The 18648-nt window shown below is 39.2% G+C and overlaps 1 protein-coding gene across 8 annotated transcripts in view; it reads right to left on the bottom strand.

Moving 5' to 3' along the window:
* NAV2 (neuron navigator 2) overlaps positions 1–18648 on the bottom strand; it is a 223246-nt gene that overhangs the window by 118391 nt on the left and 86207 nt on the right. For all 8 annotated transcript variants that reach the window (XM_040608723.1, XM_040608724.1, XM_040608725.1 and 5 more), the window contains exons 5-6: positions 14957–15224; positions 10067–10224 (exon numbers count right to left, since the gene is read on the bottom strand). In XM_040608723.1, coding sequence (XP_040464657.1) covers positions 10067–10224; positions 14957–15224 — 426 coding nt within the window. The remainder of the gene's footprint in view (positions 1–10066; positions 10225–14956; positions 15225–18648) is intronic.

Genomic DNA, 18648 nt, shown 5'->3' on the forward strand with positions numbered 1-18648 from the left:
TGCTTGGGGACACGGTTTAGTGATGGACTTGGCAGTCCTGGGTTAATGGTTGGACTCAACAATCTCAAAGGTCTTTTCCAACCTTAACGATTCTCTGATCTAAACGGAGTTAAAAGCAGAGGACACATCTATACTGCAATGTTATGACTCAAATTTTTCTAAGGACGTTGAACGTAGTTTTAGACGAAGGGGCAAGCAACAACCTAGAGGTTCTGCAAGGAAGAAAACAAGGAAACAACCACCAGTTTCTCAGAGCATCTTTCAGATTATCCTACACTCTTCCCTTCCTCTCTGTTTTTATTTTTTTTTCTCTTGCCACATCAAATCCATGGTCACTATACTCAAGGCAAAATAAATCATACCAAACATTTGGTAAATACCTTCAGTACAAATTAAATTTCAAAAACTGAACAGGATTGTTCCAGCACTTACTTTTTGGTAGTGCATACAGCAGAATGGCAGAAAATACCAGCCACTCCAGTTATAGATTTGTCAAGACAAATTATGTAAACTTATCTGATCATTAATCTGACTTCCAGGGAAAACTCTCAGTCAGTTAAAACAGATAGCATCTCTCAGCTGCCAGCACAGATGAGCACAGAGGCAGCATCCTAAACACTAAGCAAAATAACGCTGTTTGCTTCATACTTGACCTAAATTAAACACTTGCGCATTTTTCAAGGGTGGAATGACTGAAACTTATGAAATTATCATTCTCACACTTTGAGCCAATCACATTTACTTCACAGTGAAAATCTGAAAGCGTGGGGTACACTGGTTTCGAACTTTACAGACTTATGCTTCCAAAAACATAAAACCATTTCCACTTTTGCAGTCATTTTAATCTTAGTGACTTTCGCACAGTCTTATCAAGTAAACGCTTCAAAAGTACACATTAGATGCATTCAATTTTCTAAAGAGAAACTTAAAAAGAAAACTAAAATTGAGATGGATGTAGAAAAAGAGTGAAAGTAACTGCTCCAGAAAGTCAAAGAATTTTTTTCTCTATCTATACGGACACAATTTTCTGTCACGAAGAAAGTTATGGCTGCCCAAAAAAATACCTTTAAAGTACCGCTTGAAACTGTTGGACGAGCCAACTGTTTCATTCTATAAAATCACTTCCCAACTTTCTGACATCCATACACTGTTCATCGATACGGAGAGGAATCTTTCCATCTCAGGAACTCTGCTTATTTTTGCCAGTCTCTGGTGAACAGTTAAATCTTTCTGCTGCTCCTAATTTCAAAAATCCCTCTCTTCCCCCATCTCTCGGCAGCCTCGCAGAGCTGGGCTCACAGCTAGTCCATTGGCACAGTCAACACCGATTTCAGTGACGACCTGGAACTTTGCACCAAAGGGTCCAAAGGCACTGAGCCTTTCCAATTTCAACTGTAGTATTAATCACAGTTCGCAGGCAGAAGTCACAGCCTGTGAAGGACACTGGTTGAGATACCAGGCTTCATATTTCACATTTCTGTCTTATTTAGCAACATGTCTGTGTGCTACCAGATGTTGCAGTCACCGACTTGGCAGGGAGCGCTGTAAAAACAGGGAGTCCTCCCAGCTGCAAATTAACTTTGTGGGTTTGTATGAACTCTTCTGTAAGACACCACGTACCTGAACACTTCAGGATGATTCAGTCTTTGATTAGTAAGAGACATCATTCAAAATGCTGAGACTTATTACAAATTTTTTATATATACATATACACACATATATATTACAATTCTAAGAACTGTTACAATTTGTTGCTATATTGTTCGTAGCTTCTACTAACTACCAACATTACAACGGCTTTTTAAGCAAACCAGGAGGATATCACAAGTGGGTTTCAGATTGGTTTAAAGAAAAAGCCCCCACTGGGCTCTCTGAAAAGCACCCGCCTTTGTTACTTCAAGACAGTTTCTGAACTTGAGGGTAATTAGCCACAGACCCTGACGAACCTCGAAAACTGGAGATGTTCAGCCCAACACCAATAAAAGAACTTTCATCAATGCTTAAAAGAAGTTGACCAGCACAGGCTGTGCAGTAAGCCACCTGTGAGACCAAATCTAGAGGTCCTGCTTTTGTTTTAACTTTTCTTATTTAGCCAAACAATCCTGCCTTGTAACTCCTCTAGTCTGATTACTAAAATTGACAAAACCACAAAGGACAACTGCTATTTTAGCCCCAACAATATTTATTTACCAACACTAGAGTGTTATTACTGTCTCCTACAGCTGAAAGAAAATTTTATAAGGTGGTTATAGGCCATAGATACAAATTGAGCTGGTATGAATTAGTGACAATAAAATTTGTTTATTTAAACTTTTTTCTTCCAGAGGACAATAGTAACTTGAAACGAGTTCACATCAGCCCAGGCTGGTCATTAACATGCCCAGCTCTCAAACACCGTAGCTGACAACTCGATCACCACCAAATAAATAAATACATCTAGGGGTTTTGATTGCTTTAAACGTAACACTTGTTATCCTGATCATCTCAACCATTAAATGTCCAAAAGAATGGCTTTTTCGATGGCCAGGAAAGGGTGAGACGAGGCGGCACTGAGCACTGGAACAGGCTGACCATATATATAGCTTCCACTTGGAACAGACTGACTGCTCAGCCACCCCAGCAATCTTTTGCCAGGCCTAAGTCAAAGCTGGCTTAATGCCACGGGAATTGAATATGTCGTCTCAGCTCCTCTTCCATAGCTGTCGTGATAACTGTCCCTGTACCTGCGGCCACAAAATGCCTTTGCTTTCACATTCAGGCTTCTACGCAGAATGCTACTATAAATGGGTAAGAAAAAAATACAATGTTAACTAACAGGAATCTCTATCATGCTTTATAAGTCTCAGAGCTCTTTCTTCAGTACTTTTTTTTTTTATAATTCTTATACTATTACTTGGCATAAAGGCAAAAGCCTGCGTTTTGTCTCTGCTTATTACTAATTATTTATTTGGAGTGGAAAAACTGCATGATGTTAAACAGAACATAAGGGTTCCTGTGAGGAAGCTTGCACCACGTCACTTGACCATCCTGTACTTGGTACAAGAGCCAAATCCAGCCATTCAGGCCAACCAATATTTCATCTGATTTTATGTGCAGCTAGAGAAGAGGTCTTGTCCTCCATTTCCATGTGCTTAAATGAAATATTTTTCATTCAAGAAAATTACTAGGATCATCTGAGTTGATCTTAACATGGTTCAAAGAATTTCACTCGATAGTTTCTGAGCCAAAACTGTAACCTCTGTCTGAACATCAGCGCCGCGCAAATATTAATTTTTAACTCACTATGTCTGATTTAATCTCTTTAAATGGCTAATCATCCTCATTCTTAAAATTTCCATCCAGTTTGTGGTCGGAATTGGGCTAATTTCAAATTCCAAACAAATGGATACTCCCATGCTATCTACTGAGGTAATAAAGAATTCTCATTACTATGAATGTCTCTACCTACAGGTATCTTATAGATAACAAGGAAGTAACCTTTCTTTTAGAAAAGCACAGAAATTAACCTTTTAAACACCTAACTGTAAAGTTTTCCCACAGCTCTAATTGTGCAGTGCTCTTCTGTTTTATCAGCACCCCTCTTTTCCACAGCCCATTTGAATACCACTGAAAATTTCAGCCTTCAAGATATTACCCACACAAACTCCGAGTTTTGATCTCATTATGCACTTGCTCCTCATAAGGATGAGAGTTTTTCTCTCTATTTCTATATTCATATTTTGAAATAGAATTTGAGGGTTTGACATAATCCAAAACTGCCACTTTTAAATGACCTTAAGCGATGCTGAGCTCAAGACAAGCTCCCTATCACATAGAACCAAGCCATAACACCGTATTCCCATCTACTTGTAATATCAATGCAGGATTTAATATGAAACATTTGAGTCATTAGGAGGAGAAATTTCAAGTGTTTCAGTTCCAGATTTAGGATTTTCTGCTCTTTACACAAGAGGACGTTTAAATAAATAAATCTGGATTTCACAGTAAAGTTGACATGGAAAACTATGGTTTACACCAACATCAGTAAAATGAAAGATTATTTTGTAAACCAATTCTGGACAAATACTATCTCCGCCCCTGCCCCCCCCCCCCCCCCCCCCAACTGATGTATGCTATTTAATTCAGACAACAGGAACGTACAAGTAAGCACCCTACAGAATCCCCCAGTGGCTTTCCAAGCAGCGCACCTCCAGGAATCAGTACCACTGGGATACCTAGATTCTACATCTAGTGCAAAAATCTCATTGCAGCTATACCGATTTAAACTGAAGAGCCATTCCGACAAAAGCTATGACAAGGTAAGCCATGCCCTCTTGAACTGTATGATAAATATAACTACCTAGATATAAAGTGTGTGCATTTTTAGCACACATTTGGCATATGTAACCATACACCAATAAAAATGATTTGCTCAGCGGAGCAGAGGTTTACATTTCCTTGCTAACACTTTACTAGTTTGGTAGTCTATCCTATTTTGATAACACAAATTTAAAAGGTTATAGAAAAGAAATTCCTTAACTGTCCTTTGAAATGCCTTAATATCTCTTCCTATTTAACTAGTTTATACTGAATAAAAATTTTTAAAGGAAATAAAATTTAAAGGTATCAAGATATGGTAATTTTATACCTGCCAGAGCTCAGAGCTGGACTCAAGTAATATTAGCCCATTACTGCTGGTTCCATAATGGTCTGATCCACATGAAATTGTCACTGCTATGAGAGCCTGTCTATTTGGGATCTGCAAGTCCCCCCAGTACTTCCCTCTGTCTCTGCACCACTCTGTACTGGAAGTATTTTGGCTGTGTCAGCAGGGTAAATATATCTGTGATGGGTATAACACAGACTTGTTGGAGTATCACTGCATCACATCGCAATACGCACAGCTCTGCACAACAGACCAGAATGGAACATCAGCATAAAGGGAGGGAAAACGTGGGACATTTAAATAGGGCAGGCACGTAAGACACTTACATCTGAGATTTTTCTGAAAAGGTAGTACTATCAGTCCTGAAGCACAACCCAGTTTGTCACCCTTAAATATTGTGTTCCTTACATAAAGTACTGATAACTGTTAAGTCAATGTCCTGTACAATTTTAACACTCTAAGAAAATAACCATACATTTAAACTGTAGAAATCACAGAACAGTCGAGGTTGGAGGAAACCTCTGAGATCATTCCTTCCAACCTTCACCTGAAAGCAGGGCCTTAGATGAGGTTATCCAGGGCTCTGCTAAGGCAAGTCCCGAATACCTCCGGCAAGGGAGATTCCACTTCTTCTCTAGACGAACTTCTCCAATGTTTATTTCTTCTCAAAGTGAAGAATTTTATTCCTATTGCCAGACAGAAATTAAAGGATCGCGTGCCTTCCATCCTGTCACCATTTATCCTCCGGAACAGAGTGACTACCATTTACATATTAAAAGACAGTGATTAAATATAGACTGTGTTCCAAGTTAAAAGGGATTACCCTAAATTTGAAAGAAATAGAAGGAGCATCAACCACAGCAGCACACTCTTTTTTTACACTCCTGCCCAAATAGCGCATCCCTACCTGAAAAATGAAGGCATGCAGAGCCAAGATTACAGCTGAGTCAGCAGGATCTGGTTTCAGAACCCTCTCATGAGACTTGTATCAAGTAAGCTTGTAAGTACACTGCTATTTATTTCAACAGAGGGCATGAAACCGTATGCATATATCCTTTTACATTTTTAAGAGAAACCTGACATTAGCACTGCCTTCTTCATAAATCTGAAGAATAAACATTTCCTTTGATCTCATGTGGAAATGGTCAAAGTCTGGTAGTGTTTTTTTCTGCTGACATTTAACCCAAGATTCAATCCAAAGAAAAAGTGTCATTTTTCCCAGACTGCTAGTGCCCTCTGTAGGATTATTTTAAATAAAATATTAGGAACAAAGTAGAAGAAAAACCTAAAAAGAAAGGATGTAAACCTGCCACATTACTATCGCACTTCATAAACATATTGGAGATGGTGTATTAAATTGGTATTTCCTATTTCATAAATTCAGGGATTTTATAATAGGCTGTGGATCCAAATCAGATAGTAATAGGCAGAATATGCCCATACAATGTTACCAGACAATTGAAACTGCAGAATGAAAACTCGAGTACCTGAAAATCAGCCAAGACAGTGGATATATGAAGGTGTTCAGAGCTAGTCAAAAATACCCACCATTTTGCAGAACTGCAGATTGCTTTTAAAGCATGTCTCAAAAGACTCTCCATTGTGTGTAGCTAAGCAAAACACTGAAATAAATTCATGAGAAAATCTACTGTATCAAAGTTTTTACTGAAGTTGTAGGCTTCAATATTTAGGTTTCATTCTTGATACTACCTGGGACATGATTCTGCTCCTTCTTGCCATGGACAAAAAATAGACCTCTTTAAATTACACACTCTGTTAAAATTTTGGCTATTTCTTATTTCATTATCATATTAGACAATTAGAGGGGCATGGTAACGCGGAGCCTTAAGATAACTAGTAACTAATAATTTAAATGCAGGCACAGAAATGCAAAGCTCATTTGTCTGTTTACATTCCTTAGAAATGTTTTTGATAATTTAGATGAGTTCAATAGTGAACCTGGGAGGTGGCTGATGCTTTTAATGCCATAGTACGCTTGTGGTGTTATAGGATATTAAAGGTCAAGGAAGTAAACCAAGGTATACTTACATATGCATGGACTAAATAACTCCGACAATTCAGAAGTGAATTAAAAGGCTCCAATTGTATGGAAGGATTATGATGACATAAAAAAAGTCACAAGCCTGAATGGCTCTTTATTTTCCCACAATCCAAAAATGCAATTAGACTTTAATTGGATTTTTCTTAAGAAAAAATGCCCGCAACAGCAATTACACACGTTAAAATACCCTGCCTAGAATGTTACTCCAATTATAAATGGCTAATCACTGTGACAATAAATAAAAATAAAACGTATCACAGCGTGTTACCATTTTATGACATGGGGAATTAGGGCACTGAAATTCCTGTAATTTTGAAGGGAGTGTTGCATATAAACTGTTGGGCTAACTCAAAAGGCAAGTTAAACCGATCATGCCCTAACCTCAAAAGTGTCCACAGGACTGAACTAGCTGTCTAAGTCATCTGCACTAGAGATGTATCTCTTCTCCACATCTTGAAACCAGTGTCAGACAACATGCAGAGACTGAGAAAGCAAAATGAAATACTGAACATACCATGTAAACTATGGGGAAGTGAGATTTGCATCTCTTTACGTGCGCTCCTTTGCTAAGAGTACGTACACATCTCACAACAAACATGTGCATGTATCCAGGAATCTCTTACTTTTATGGAACAGTGTAATCGTTTTTGATGTTACATAAATCCTTTCCCCAAGATTTCTAGAAAACCAATGGTCTCATCATGAACTGATTAATGAATCTTTCAAAAAATCTAGGTTATTTATTTCCCAGTAGCTAGCTATTCCTCCATGCTCCATTTACTGTCCCTTTCATTTCTGATGTATTCTGTTTCAATTAATGCACTTTCATTGCCACAAGACACAGACGATTGACTAACAAGAAAATTCACATTTGGAGGGAAAGGCCACAGATTAATAAAAGCTGAAAATTGCAACCTACTTTGTAAATGACTGAAACATAGTACAGCAAAGGCTACTTTCTATCACAAAGTGACCACTCGTGCCAAAACAGTCCGCCAAAACAGGCAGATTTCTCTTTCTCCCGTTTCCTTCTCCAAAAACACACATCAGAGCTAGTACTGGGTAAGGAGATGAGAACTTACCAAGACTGGCACACAACATGGTCATGCAAGTCTCATTTCCTTAGGCAAAATACAGGATATGGGTCAGAAAACTTGAATTGTCTCAGCACATTGACAATAAACTTTGCCTGGCAATGCTACAATTAACTTTAAAAAAGCCAAAAATTTGTCAGACCAACTGCTTTTGTTTCTCATGGATGAGGACCAACTTTGTGTCATGACTGTATTTTTAAGTGAGGTTCAAGTTCAACTTACATAAGCCCTCATTATGTTGTTTTTTTTTTTCAAGACCATAATTTATGACTGGAAATTTCGACCAGAACAAAATTCTGAGTATTCAATGCAACTTCTGTAGGCTGTCAGCTTAAAAAGCAACCTTGTTTCTTTCAGTCATTTTTAATATTTTAGGAAGCAGATGATCTTGTATGCTTCTTCAGCAACCACTCTGTCTTTCTGAAGAGATGGATTACAATGAGAAATGAGGGTTCACAGAACTATCTGCCTAAAAGCAGCTGGTATTTTAGTTACTCAGTTGACAAATTATTGGGTTTTTTCTGTATGCATGAGGTGTGTGAAGACTTCTTTTTCCTTTCTATTTTTTCTTTTTTTCTCTCTCTTTTTTTTTTTTAAAGACTGAAATCAGTACTTTACTTTCCTTATTTAGTAATCTTGGTAAACTGAGAAAAAGCCAAGATAGTTCAAGTTCTGTCTTCCATGAGCCTAACAGCACACCACCCACATGGAGGTAGGGATCATCTAGCCAGCCAGCAAATGCTGCAGGACGAGATACATCCCACACCGCGTCTCCCGAGTCCAGTAGTTACAGGACATGAGCAAAAGAGGAGAGTACTGAAAAGGAGGAGACAGAGGAAACATGACACAGGAAAACAAGGTTTCATCAGTTCTACTACTCATGCCAGAACTTGCCAGCTTGTTCTTTTAAATGAAAGCAAGATCTAATTCAGATTTAGAGATGATTATGACATGCTGATATTAGTTAAATCACTATTTACATAGTGTATCTTCTAAAATAGTATGCATGGATTTTCCAACATAGAATGTTGCAAATTTATTAGCATATTATGTTATTATAATATAATAATTATATTATTAATCTGTGAATTTAATTTTCTTCTTATACAAGGTCTGATTGAGGTGATTCAGTGTCCCTGGAGGATGCTGAGGACCCTCCCTTGCCATCATCACAAGATGAGGTTTTGGGCTGTGACGGCTAGATGGGGTAACGTTCCAAAATCTCATGACATGCAATCACAGGACAACGGTTTCCAGAGAAGGAAAAACACAATTTCCAGAAAAGAAACAAGAACCACTGGTAAGCTGAACCAGACCGGTATTTTTCCCTCAAGGGAAAATTAGAAGTTACACACGGAGAACAAGGAGACTTGAGTCTAAAGGGTGCGACTGCCAAGTCACTGCAAGACGACTGTGCTGAAATCCAGTGCTGATCTATCCTGTAAGTGCAATGACTTTGATAAGGATACTGAATTAGCTGCTGGCCTGTGCCAGCAATTTGACCATATCAGACTGGAGCGATGTGCTCAGTCCTCACCAGCCACATCCCCCAGAACTCCACTGGTAAACGCTGCATTATAGAGCTCAGAGCTACAAACTCAAGCTAATGAAAGCTGTCAGATTACCAGCTTAGTGAATGCACACAAAGTCAGTACATGTCATTCAGAAAAGCATCACTTCAGACAGAACACGGTACTTGGCATTTCTGATGCATTGCCACAGACACAGTTTCACTGCAATATTTATAAAACTATAACATGTTCCCACCTTCAAACCCTACGTTATACAAATCCTGAAATTAGATTTAGAGCATGTACTTTTGTAACTTAAAGGACCTCCCACAATAGTGGAGGAAAAGAAAGCAAATAGTACAATTTATCAGATAAAAATATTGAAGAAATCTTTGGTGGCTGGTTTCCATTCCTGTCAAACTACTCACTAAAATGTCTTATTTTTGATTAATTTACTCCCCCTTATCTGTGTTTGAAGCAAAATGAAAAAACGTGTTTCACCAGTGCCAGTTTTTCTTGAAGTTATTTTTTCCAAGTACCTCCAGGACAGCAAGTCACAACTGCAGTTACATTAAAGGAGGATTATACCTTTTTCAAGAGAAGCCAGCTGGTTTTTGGATTGTAAATGTCATGTTTACAACATACAGCTTTGGGATAGTCTTACAACTTCTGGAGCTTAATGGAAAACTCAATTTCCCCTGAATGAAGCCACTACTAAGAAAAATCTGAGGATGGCAAAATCTCAAGTGCTTACCTTTGTCATTGCTACTTGTTGGTGTCGGAGGGGGAAGTCCAGGCTTAGATTTGTCATAATTGTTAAAGCTCTGGCTGCGTCGATTGTTGGCACTAATAGAACCACGAGCTTTGGCCTCACTGCCTGCAGCGGACACCCTCGTGGTGGGGCCTGGAAGTCTGATGAAAGAATTACAGTACAAATAAATATATTAAAAAGCACTCTAGGAAAGAAACTGTGGAATACCATGCATAAGCTGAAAAGAACAGGATCAGTATCACAAGTACGTACTCACAAGGGTCTTTGTTCTTTTAGAAGAACAACAGAAAAATAAATCATCCTAGATGAAAAACACACATCAAATTGCTACAAATCTTGTGAATCAGAAATAGTTGCAAGTAAATTCAGTAGAGCAGTACCACTGGTACAAGGTTAAGGTTAAGTGAGACTGTTCTTAAACCAGATTGCTGGACACTTTTATACACTGGATGCAGAAGGGCTACCTGTATTTTGGAAGTAATAATGAGAGAACATGGCTGCCTTTTCCCTTGTAGAGAAGCACATCCCATCTCTGCTCTGAAAGCTGCAAGCCTAGTAACCAAGCCCAACGGAACTTTACCTTGGTTTAATTATTTGAGCCTATAAAAAAATCACACAAAGCTTAAGTGCCCCCTCTTAGGGCAACCACATTATTAGCGAGTTGGTGTAAGCCTCTCATTCAACCTGGGTCAATCTCTTCCAGCATTTCCTTACCATAGCCTGTATTTACAAGATTTAGCTGTTTACCTAGGAAAAAAATGTAGTTAGGATTCTGAAGTAAGTAGACAGGGAAGAATACTACTATCATGCTTTTCAGGCAAAAGGGGAGGGGGAAGACTTTTCTGTAAAGCCTGACAGATTTAGGAAAGTCACTGACATCACATCTCAACAATATGTGTACTTGAGTCCATTAAAGTTTCCATGTTGGTACTGCATTTGGTGCACAAATGAACACGGATTTCCACATTCCAAATAGATGAAATACTAAAAATTGACTAAATTGAGCAACTGTTTTAGTTGCTCAAAATGCACACTGCAGAGTTAGTGAAACAGCTCCCTGTTTTGAAAAGCAAGGACATCACACTAAACACTAAAAGACAGAACCAATTACAGTAGCCCTGAAAGGGACCGCTCTTTGCTGACTTTTTTTTTTTGTATGGTAGAATCTCTTTAAAACTTCTTTATATAAAATGCAAAAATCTGTCTTCAATAATTTGTGCCAATAATAGGCTAAAATGATAAGTCCCAGTTGTCAGAAAGAACAGGGATGCAGGCGACCAAATCACCATTGTGCCGCTGGGAAGGAAGAGAAGCCAGGAAGGAGTCTGGCAGGGCTTCCTAAATAAACTGACCTCTCCAAGACTAGTGAAGAAATAAGAAATACAAAAAGAAACATGAAGGATGAGAACAAAAATGTCAGCAGCTGCATGCACATGCTTTCAAAGCTCAAAAGAGGGTAAGACATAAGGGCATAATTCAAATACAAAACCAAAAACTAATTTACAAACTCAAACCACCACAGATTTGGCACAACACATCATGGTTCTGAGGTTGACTTTGCCGAAGCCATTTAGAAAGTCCTTTAATTTATCCAGCCTTTTTCATCACAGAGGGGTGCTAGAAAGTTGTACATACTCATCACTGCAGCAAGGTGTAAATAAGAACACCCCAGAGATGCTTCATCCACTGTAGAGCAGACTACATGGGAAGAAGCAGAGGCAAACCAGGGATAAACCCTTTTCTTGAGAACTTGGAAGTCACCAAGACAAGAAAGTTCATTAAAAGTTGGTTTTACTTAACAGGAAACAAGTTAGGTTTCCTATAGGCAGGAAGGTACAAGATACTTCACCTGAAAGTTTCTACCCAGTGATAAAACACTGAGAGTCCGGGCCAGCCACCTCATGAAGGGTACCAGAGCCCCCAGTACTGGGAGGGGAGTTTTCTAGCAGGGCTTGGCAGGAGGGACGGGATAATGTTCTTGTACTGATGGGTAAGAAAAGTCTTCCCACGCATGCCCACACAGCTTCTGCAAATCTGTCACATTTTAAATTAAATAAAGCTGCCCAAGCCATGTGACCACTCAAGAAGTGACAAGTTTTCAATTCAAGTCAGTATTGTCACTGCCAATAAAAACATACTGAGAGTAAAAAACATACGTGCTAAAAACACTCTCGACGAAGGTATTTCTGTTAGACGTTTTTCCACCCCCTGTAGTTTAATTCACTGATTTTAAGCTCCTGCTTTTGGTATTAGGCCAATATATTTCACAGTAGTGCCTGTGAAATCTAGGGGCGGAAAAAAAATAGGTTCAGGGAGTCATTTCTAGCTTCCTGCTCTTAGAGACAAGGTACTGAGCTCAGAGAATGCTCTCCTTTACCACTCTGCAGCACCTCTTCTAGGCAAATACAAACTGTCAAGACACAATTATGATCAAGAGAGAACATGAAAAGGGAACACGGAACATTTTAACAGGAGTTATATTGCAGACCTTCACTGTTGTCATGAAAGAAATAAGATGGGGGAAATAAAACCAAATTATACAGCAGAACTAACAATCTACACTAACATGTCAAGCTGAATAAAAATCAGAAGTCATAGGTCATAAGCTTAGTAAAAATGGTATCGTATAATTTACCAATATAAAACTATATAAAATTTTCTAGTAAAATATTTTAATCTATAATCGTACTAGACGTAAACATGATTAATAACCACACTAATAACACAGCAACCCTTATGATCACTGCGATGAGATGGCCATACGAGCTGCCAAGCAAGCCACGCTGGGATTCAGGAGAAAAATTTACCGAAATACCTATTAATCATTTTCAGGGAGATTAGACGCGCTCAGCTTCAGAGCACTGGGAAGTGCCAGTGCTCTGGTGAGACAGACCCACACGGTGCTGTTCGGGCTCACAGGGTGCATGTGATGCTCTCCTTACCAGCTAAGGCATGAGCCTGATGCTAGTCCTTTCAAAGAGGCAAATGTAAACACAACTCATACAGATATGTACAGTGGGGAGGGAACTCCCAGAACCATGTTTTGTTCTCAAAAGCAAAAGCTCAAAAGGACAAGAAAACCCAATTATTTTCTTGCGGGCCAGAATGCATTCCACACCTTGAAAAAAAAAAATAACAAATTAAAATCCATCTAACATTTCCACATTTCAGCTGTTTGTAAAATGCCTTGTTACAAACTGTTTTCAACAGGAACCCTAAACATGCATCCAGAAACAATGCAAAAGGTTTATTCATGCTTTGCAGAAGATGAAGAAATGCTAACCTAGAAGACTTTTTCTGACCAAGAGTGAATCGGATGATTTTGCTTTGAGATGAGTCCCTGGGAGATGCACTGTGACAGGAAAGAAAAAGTGGAAGATAACATTGAACAAAGAAACTTTTTTTTTTATTATTTTAAACCACTGAATTTAGTAAGTAGTTTTAGGGAGGAAAGAGTTTTTAAGAATTTCACAGGCAAAAAAGCTTCTTACTGAAGTATGACTCCAGGTCAAAATTCCTACAATCTGAAAGGAATTAATTTTTATAGAGTAATAAATATGCAATTCTGCATGCAAACCTCAACTTTATTACTCTTTCCTTCTCAATCCTTTATTATATGTAATTCCTACAGAATCTGAGCAACTGAACTTTAGTATACACCAAGAAAACATGAGATTTAAGAACTTCAGGTTTGATATTTTTTAAATTATTTGAAACCCAGCACAAGGACTGAAAACACCAAAGCAATATTCAAATTGTCCCATGTATCTCTGCATGTTTTTGACCGGGAAGTCACAGAAATATGTTAAAATACATCTTTGTTTTACAGTAATTACTTCCTCTATGAGTTTATACATTCTGTAGCAACACTGGTTTTTTTTAATTATACAAAAATATTGTTTATACCCAAAATGAATATCATTCATGAGGAAAGACATAAGCAAAACCCAAATAAGCTCTGGGTAGCCTCACTTGGAAGGCTTAATTTAAACTGTTTATATCCCTCATAAAAAGTGCTTAAGATAAGTGTTCACCTTAAAATGTGTTATTTTAACACAAGTAAGCCTTAACTTGAAATATTAAATAAAAAGCCTTCATACTTCAGTAATTACGCAAATATGGATTCATCCTTTAATGCTGCCCACTTATCCCCACTAAAACCCTCACTCTCTTTGCAGTGGAAGGGTCAGACAAGTAGAAGGCTGTCCATGCATTCACAGTGGTACCGCCCTCATAAACTGCTTTTATTCTAACCTGGCAAGAGCACCACTAGGATTTAAGACATTTAGGGGACAAAGACCCCCTCTATTTATAATATTCTGATCTAGGAGTGCCAACAAACACCAATTGCAAAAATTATTTTTCATGTAAGCCGTATTTTATTTTGAGCGGTAAGCCTAGATTTAATTTTCACTGTCATCAACCATGATAAGCTCCGTTTCTTTTACCACTGCTAGAGCCTTCTACTTCTTAGTGAGGACTGAAATTCTTATAAACTGAGAACCAAAGTTGGTTTTCACATGCCCCAAGTACATATTCTGTAATGGCAACAATCTACATGCTTTGCGAGTAGAAAGAAGCAAAAGGAATAGTGAGAAAAACACCCTTAAGAAATACTGTGGTTACTTGGTGTAGCAGGTATTTTACACCCATTGGACTGCATATTTCCAGCACCGAGAACATATTTAAGCACATCTGTTTTGATTTCCAAAGGCATGAAGTCAACTGCTACCCAGCATTCAATTTCCAATATACTCTTTATTCCAGAGTAGAACTAAAGAAAGAAGTTTATTTGGCTTTTGAAGACCTTTAACAAGAGGAAAAAAATAAATAAACATTGGAAAAAACCAAACTTAAAGGAAATTTCCCCACCTGGACTGCATTTCTGGTTGTGCTTTGAACTGATGCTGCGCAGCTTGCAGGGGCTGTTGGCACGGAGTCTGGAGTGAAGCCGGTACCTGCTGCTGTGGTACCCCGACCTGGCACTGGGTTGGAGTCCCTGCTGGCTGAGATACTGAGGGAGGCTGCTGGGACGGATGGTGGTGTGGTTGCTGTTTCTGTGGCTGCTGTTGCTGTTGCTTGTATCGAGATAAACTGAAGAAAAGGCCCAAGATGGCCTTTAGATTCCCATTCCTGATTTCTGTAAGGCAATGTTCAGAACTTGTCAGCCACCAGTCACTGTTTCTCTCCGACAGCACAACGGGTCAGCCACTGCACTCTTCATAACGCCATCTGAACTCCGTTCCTTTAGGATATGACAGGCTTTCTGCACATCTAATCAGCGCTACAGCTGATCACCAGTGAGCACCAGCTACAAATAAGTAACTAATTTCTTCCCCGCGGTGACTACACTATGTCTCGCATTTCTGCCGTAGCCTGTGTGTTATTGCCAGTGTGCTTAAAAAGAGAGTTCCTTTAAAGTAACTAAAAAAAACCAAAACAAAAACCCCCACAGTGACACGTGTATTAACAACAGTACACTGAAAATGATTTCTCAGTCCTAAATTTGCCTAAGGAAGAGAAACTAATAAGTTATCACACAGTATTATGTCATTTCTGGAATATCAAACTGATCGTTTCCCATACGACAATGATGCAAGTTTTGCACTAGAAAACACGATTATTGGGTGAAATGACTATTAAAAAAGATAATTACCAGTCTGATACTATCACAAGACAATAAAGAATGGATACCCAAAGTGCCTAAAGACAGCTTGACAGTGAATGAAAAACATTTCAATTCCTAAAAGTCATCCTGTTCCGCTTGGCAATATCAAATGCCAAAACAAAACCAAACAGAAATACAAAGATAAAGACACGTGTCAGGCTATGCTGTTATCCACTGTTGTTATAATTAAAATGCAAGAGCACCAATTCAATCTTGCAGACAACCTTAAAAACGTGCTGTGACTTAATTATTAAGCATGTTTAATTTCTTAAATTAAAAAAGTGAATTAAAAAGGCTACATCAAACAGTTGAACTTTTACATGCACTATATAGACCACTTGAACTAATAAAACTTCCTGTTGCCCTAAGCTTTTAAATCCCTCTACATGGATTAGTTCAAGAGGGGAAGAAAAGGATGTGGCAAAACAGTGGCCAAGCACAAAGGTGAGAACCAGAGTTTTAATTTCTCTCCCCAGTTCTGGCTGAAGAGTTGCTCCGACTTTGTAATGGGCCCTGTTCTATCCTCTGTTCCCTCTCCCACCCACATTTCTGCTCACACTGCTCATCTTTGCTGTGTAACAAACTTCTGTTCTGAACTTCGAGCCCTTTATCCACAAAATCTCAGGTTCATGACTTAAAAATTTTGCTCCTCTTTACTATACCGGCTGCCAGCTTTGGTCTCCTTGCCTAGCTGTGCCTCAGTCTACTGTTTCTTCCTGCCACTAATCTATCTTCTTCCTTAGTTTTGTTTCGGTCAATGCCCATGTTCTCAGAGACTCCTAGACCTTATCTAAGCGGTCTGGGTCATCACCCAGGCCAAGGATACCCCCTTCCTTTCTTCTCCTGACTGAATCTCCTTAGCCATTTTTTCCTTCTTGCATTCTGGCCCCCCCACCAGCGCTCTCTCCCATCACTGCCCCCGTTCCCTTGTTTAAATGACTATCAATCCCAGGGCCCGTAAGCAACCATTTTCTGTTTCCCCTTGTTTTCTGAGCCAATTTTAGTCTCTTTCTGGACCATGGGTCCCAATGTACCCTGGCTGTTGCCCCTTTACCAGTCTGCTCCTGCTCCCATGCAGCCTCATGCCACAAACCCAGCTTCTCCCTCTGCCCATCAGGCAGGTTCCTTCTCTAATCTGCCAGTGTTCAGCTAAGGAGGACAGGGATGGGAGTAGACAATAAAGTAAAAGAAACACAAAAGACAGCAAAGCACAGTGAAAAGGATGTCCTTATCTTCAGTAAAGAACTCAAGTTACTCATGGGAATTGTAAAGAAAGTAGCACTTAATCACAGGCTGAAGCATAACTAAACAGACCCAGAGGCACTGGGAAGCTTAACTGCACAAATACAGGCCAGGAGATAAAAGGAATTACTAGGGGTCGGCATGTTTAAACTTAGCAAAGCTATATGCATGTGCAAAGGGGGACTTAATTTCCATGTGAGGTGAGAGGGTATTATAACCCACCTAAACCTGTCTCTTTCTATGGCTGTCTGTCTTCTGCTGCATTTATCAGAAGACCAACCTGCTTTGGGCATTTTTCTAAGCTGACCAAAATGTGATAATCAAAGGGAAAACATCTTTACTGACTTTCAAAAGAAGCAGTCTCTTTCCCTCAGGATTTTAAGCAAAATATTTCAATTGGGGCTTTCAGAGGTAGTCCTGTTTCTCTTATCTTAGACTGAGGTAATTCACCTGGCAGTTTGCCCTTGCACTTTGTACAAAAAGTTATTTCAAAGAGTACTTCACCCGCACCAGGTCCTGCCCATCACTGCAGTCTCAGCTGCTTCCTGCTTCAAGTCCCCTCCAGCCCATGTGTCAGCTTAAATATGTATATTAACTTTGATAAGGGCAAGCACGTCATCCACCTATTTTAAATCTGGAGCCAAAAATGACTTGTATGTTAGAAACAAACACTCTAGACATTTGAGAGGAAACTGGAATTCGGTGTTCAGAGAACCCCACAAACCTACCCTTTGGAAATTTCCCTCCTGGAATACCTCACTTGATACTTGTTTCCCCTACCGGTGGAACTTTCACTACTGTAGCTTGCCAATCATCCTTCAGTGGTCTTCACAAAAATAAGCTGGACTCAGTGGAAATCGAAAAGAAAAAAAATCAGTTCAGGAAAAAAAAGGTAAAGAAAAAGGTCTGCTGGATAAATCACTGGAGAAATATCATTATCTGATTCCTCTAACACTTGTGAATGAAATTTCTGCCAATCAAAACTACTCATTGTGTGCAGAATACAGATCAATGCGAACCAATGAAGAAAAATAGCCTGTCGCTGTTTAGTCATTTGTTTGCATCTGCTTCTGTAAACCTTACTTTGCATCTGATTCTTTAAAGCACGTGGGACTAGAGCAAACAGAACTAGTTTACATGGACTGGACTGGTTAGCCAAACTGGCTACCAGGCATACAAATTAAGAATCACTGCACATTCCTTAGTTTGCATCTATCCTGCCAGAAAACAGGGCTGTCATATATACGTACTATTCAGCCCTGAAGATAGCAGGTGTCTGCTTCTGTCATTTTGCACTAGCCTCTTAGGGCTGACCCCCGAGGGATTCCGTGTGCAGTCCCCATCAACCCTGCTTAGCGCGTGTAAGAGGTGAGGCAAGATGGTCTGCTGACTGGAACAAAATGGAAAAAAAAAAAAGCAAAAAAAAAAAAGCAGGAAATTCTATTCACAGCGAATGACAGAAGAGGAGAGAAAGGGTGAAAATAACTACAAGCAGGTTTGAATTCAATCAAAATGTTGAGAAGCATATATACTTCGGGCTGATCCAGGACACATCCCAAAGTCTAGGCGGACTGACTCAAACCCCGCCTGCACATGCTCTAGGCTGACGGGGTCTATCTGACTTTAGGGACCCAAAGGTACCAAAACAGCCCTG

The sequence above is a fragment of the Falco naumanni genome, chromosome 10, assembly GCF_017639655.2.
Source record: "Falco naumanni isolate bFalNau1 chromosome 10, bFalNau1.pat, whole genome shotgun sequence".
In the NCBI taxonomy this organism is placed as follows: domain Eukaryota; kingdom Metazoa; phylum Chordata; class Aves; order Falconiformes; family Falconidae; genus Falco; species Falco naumanni.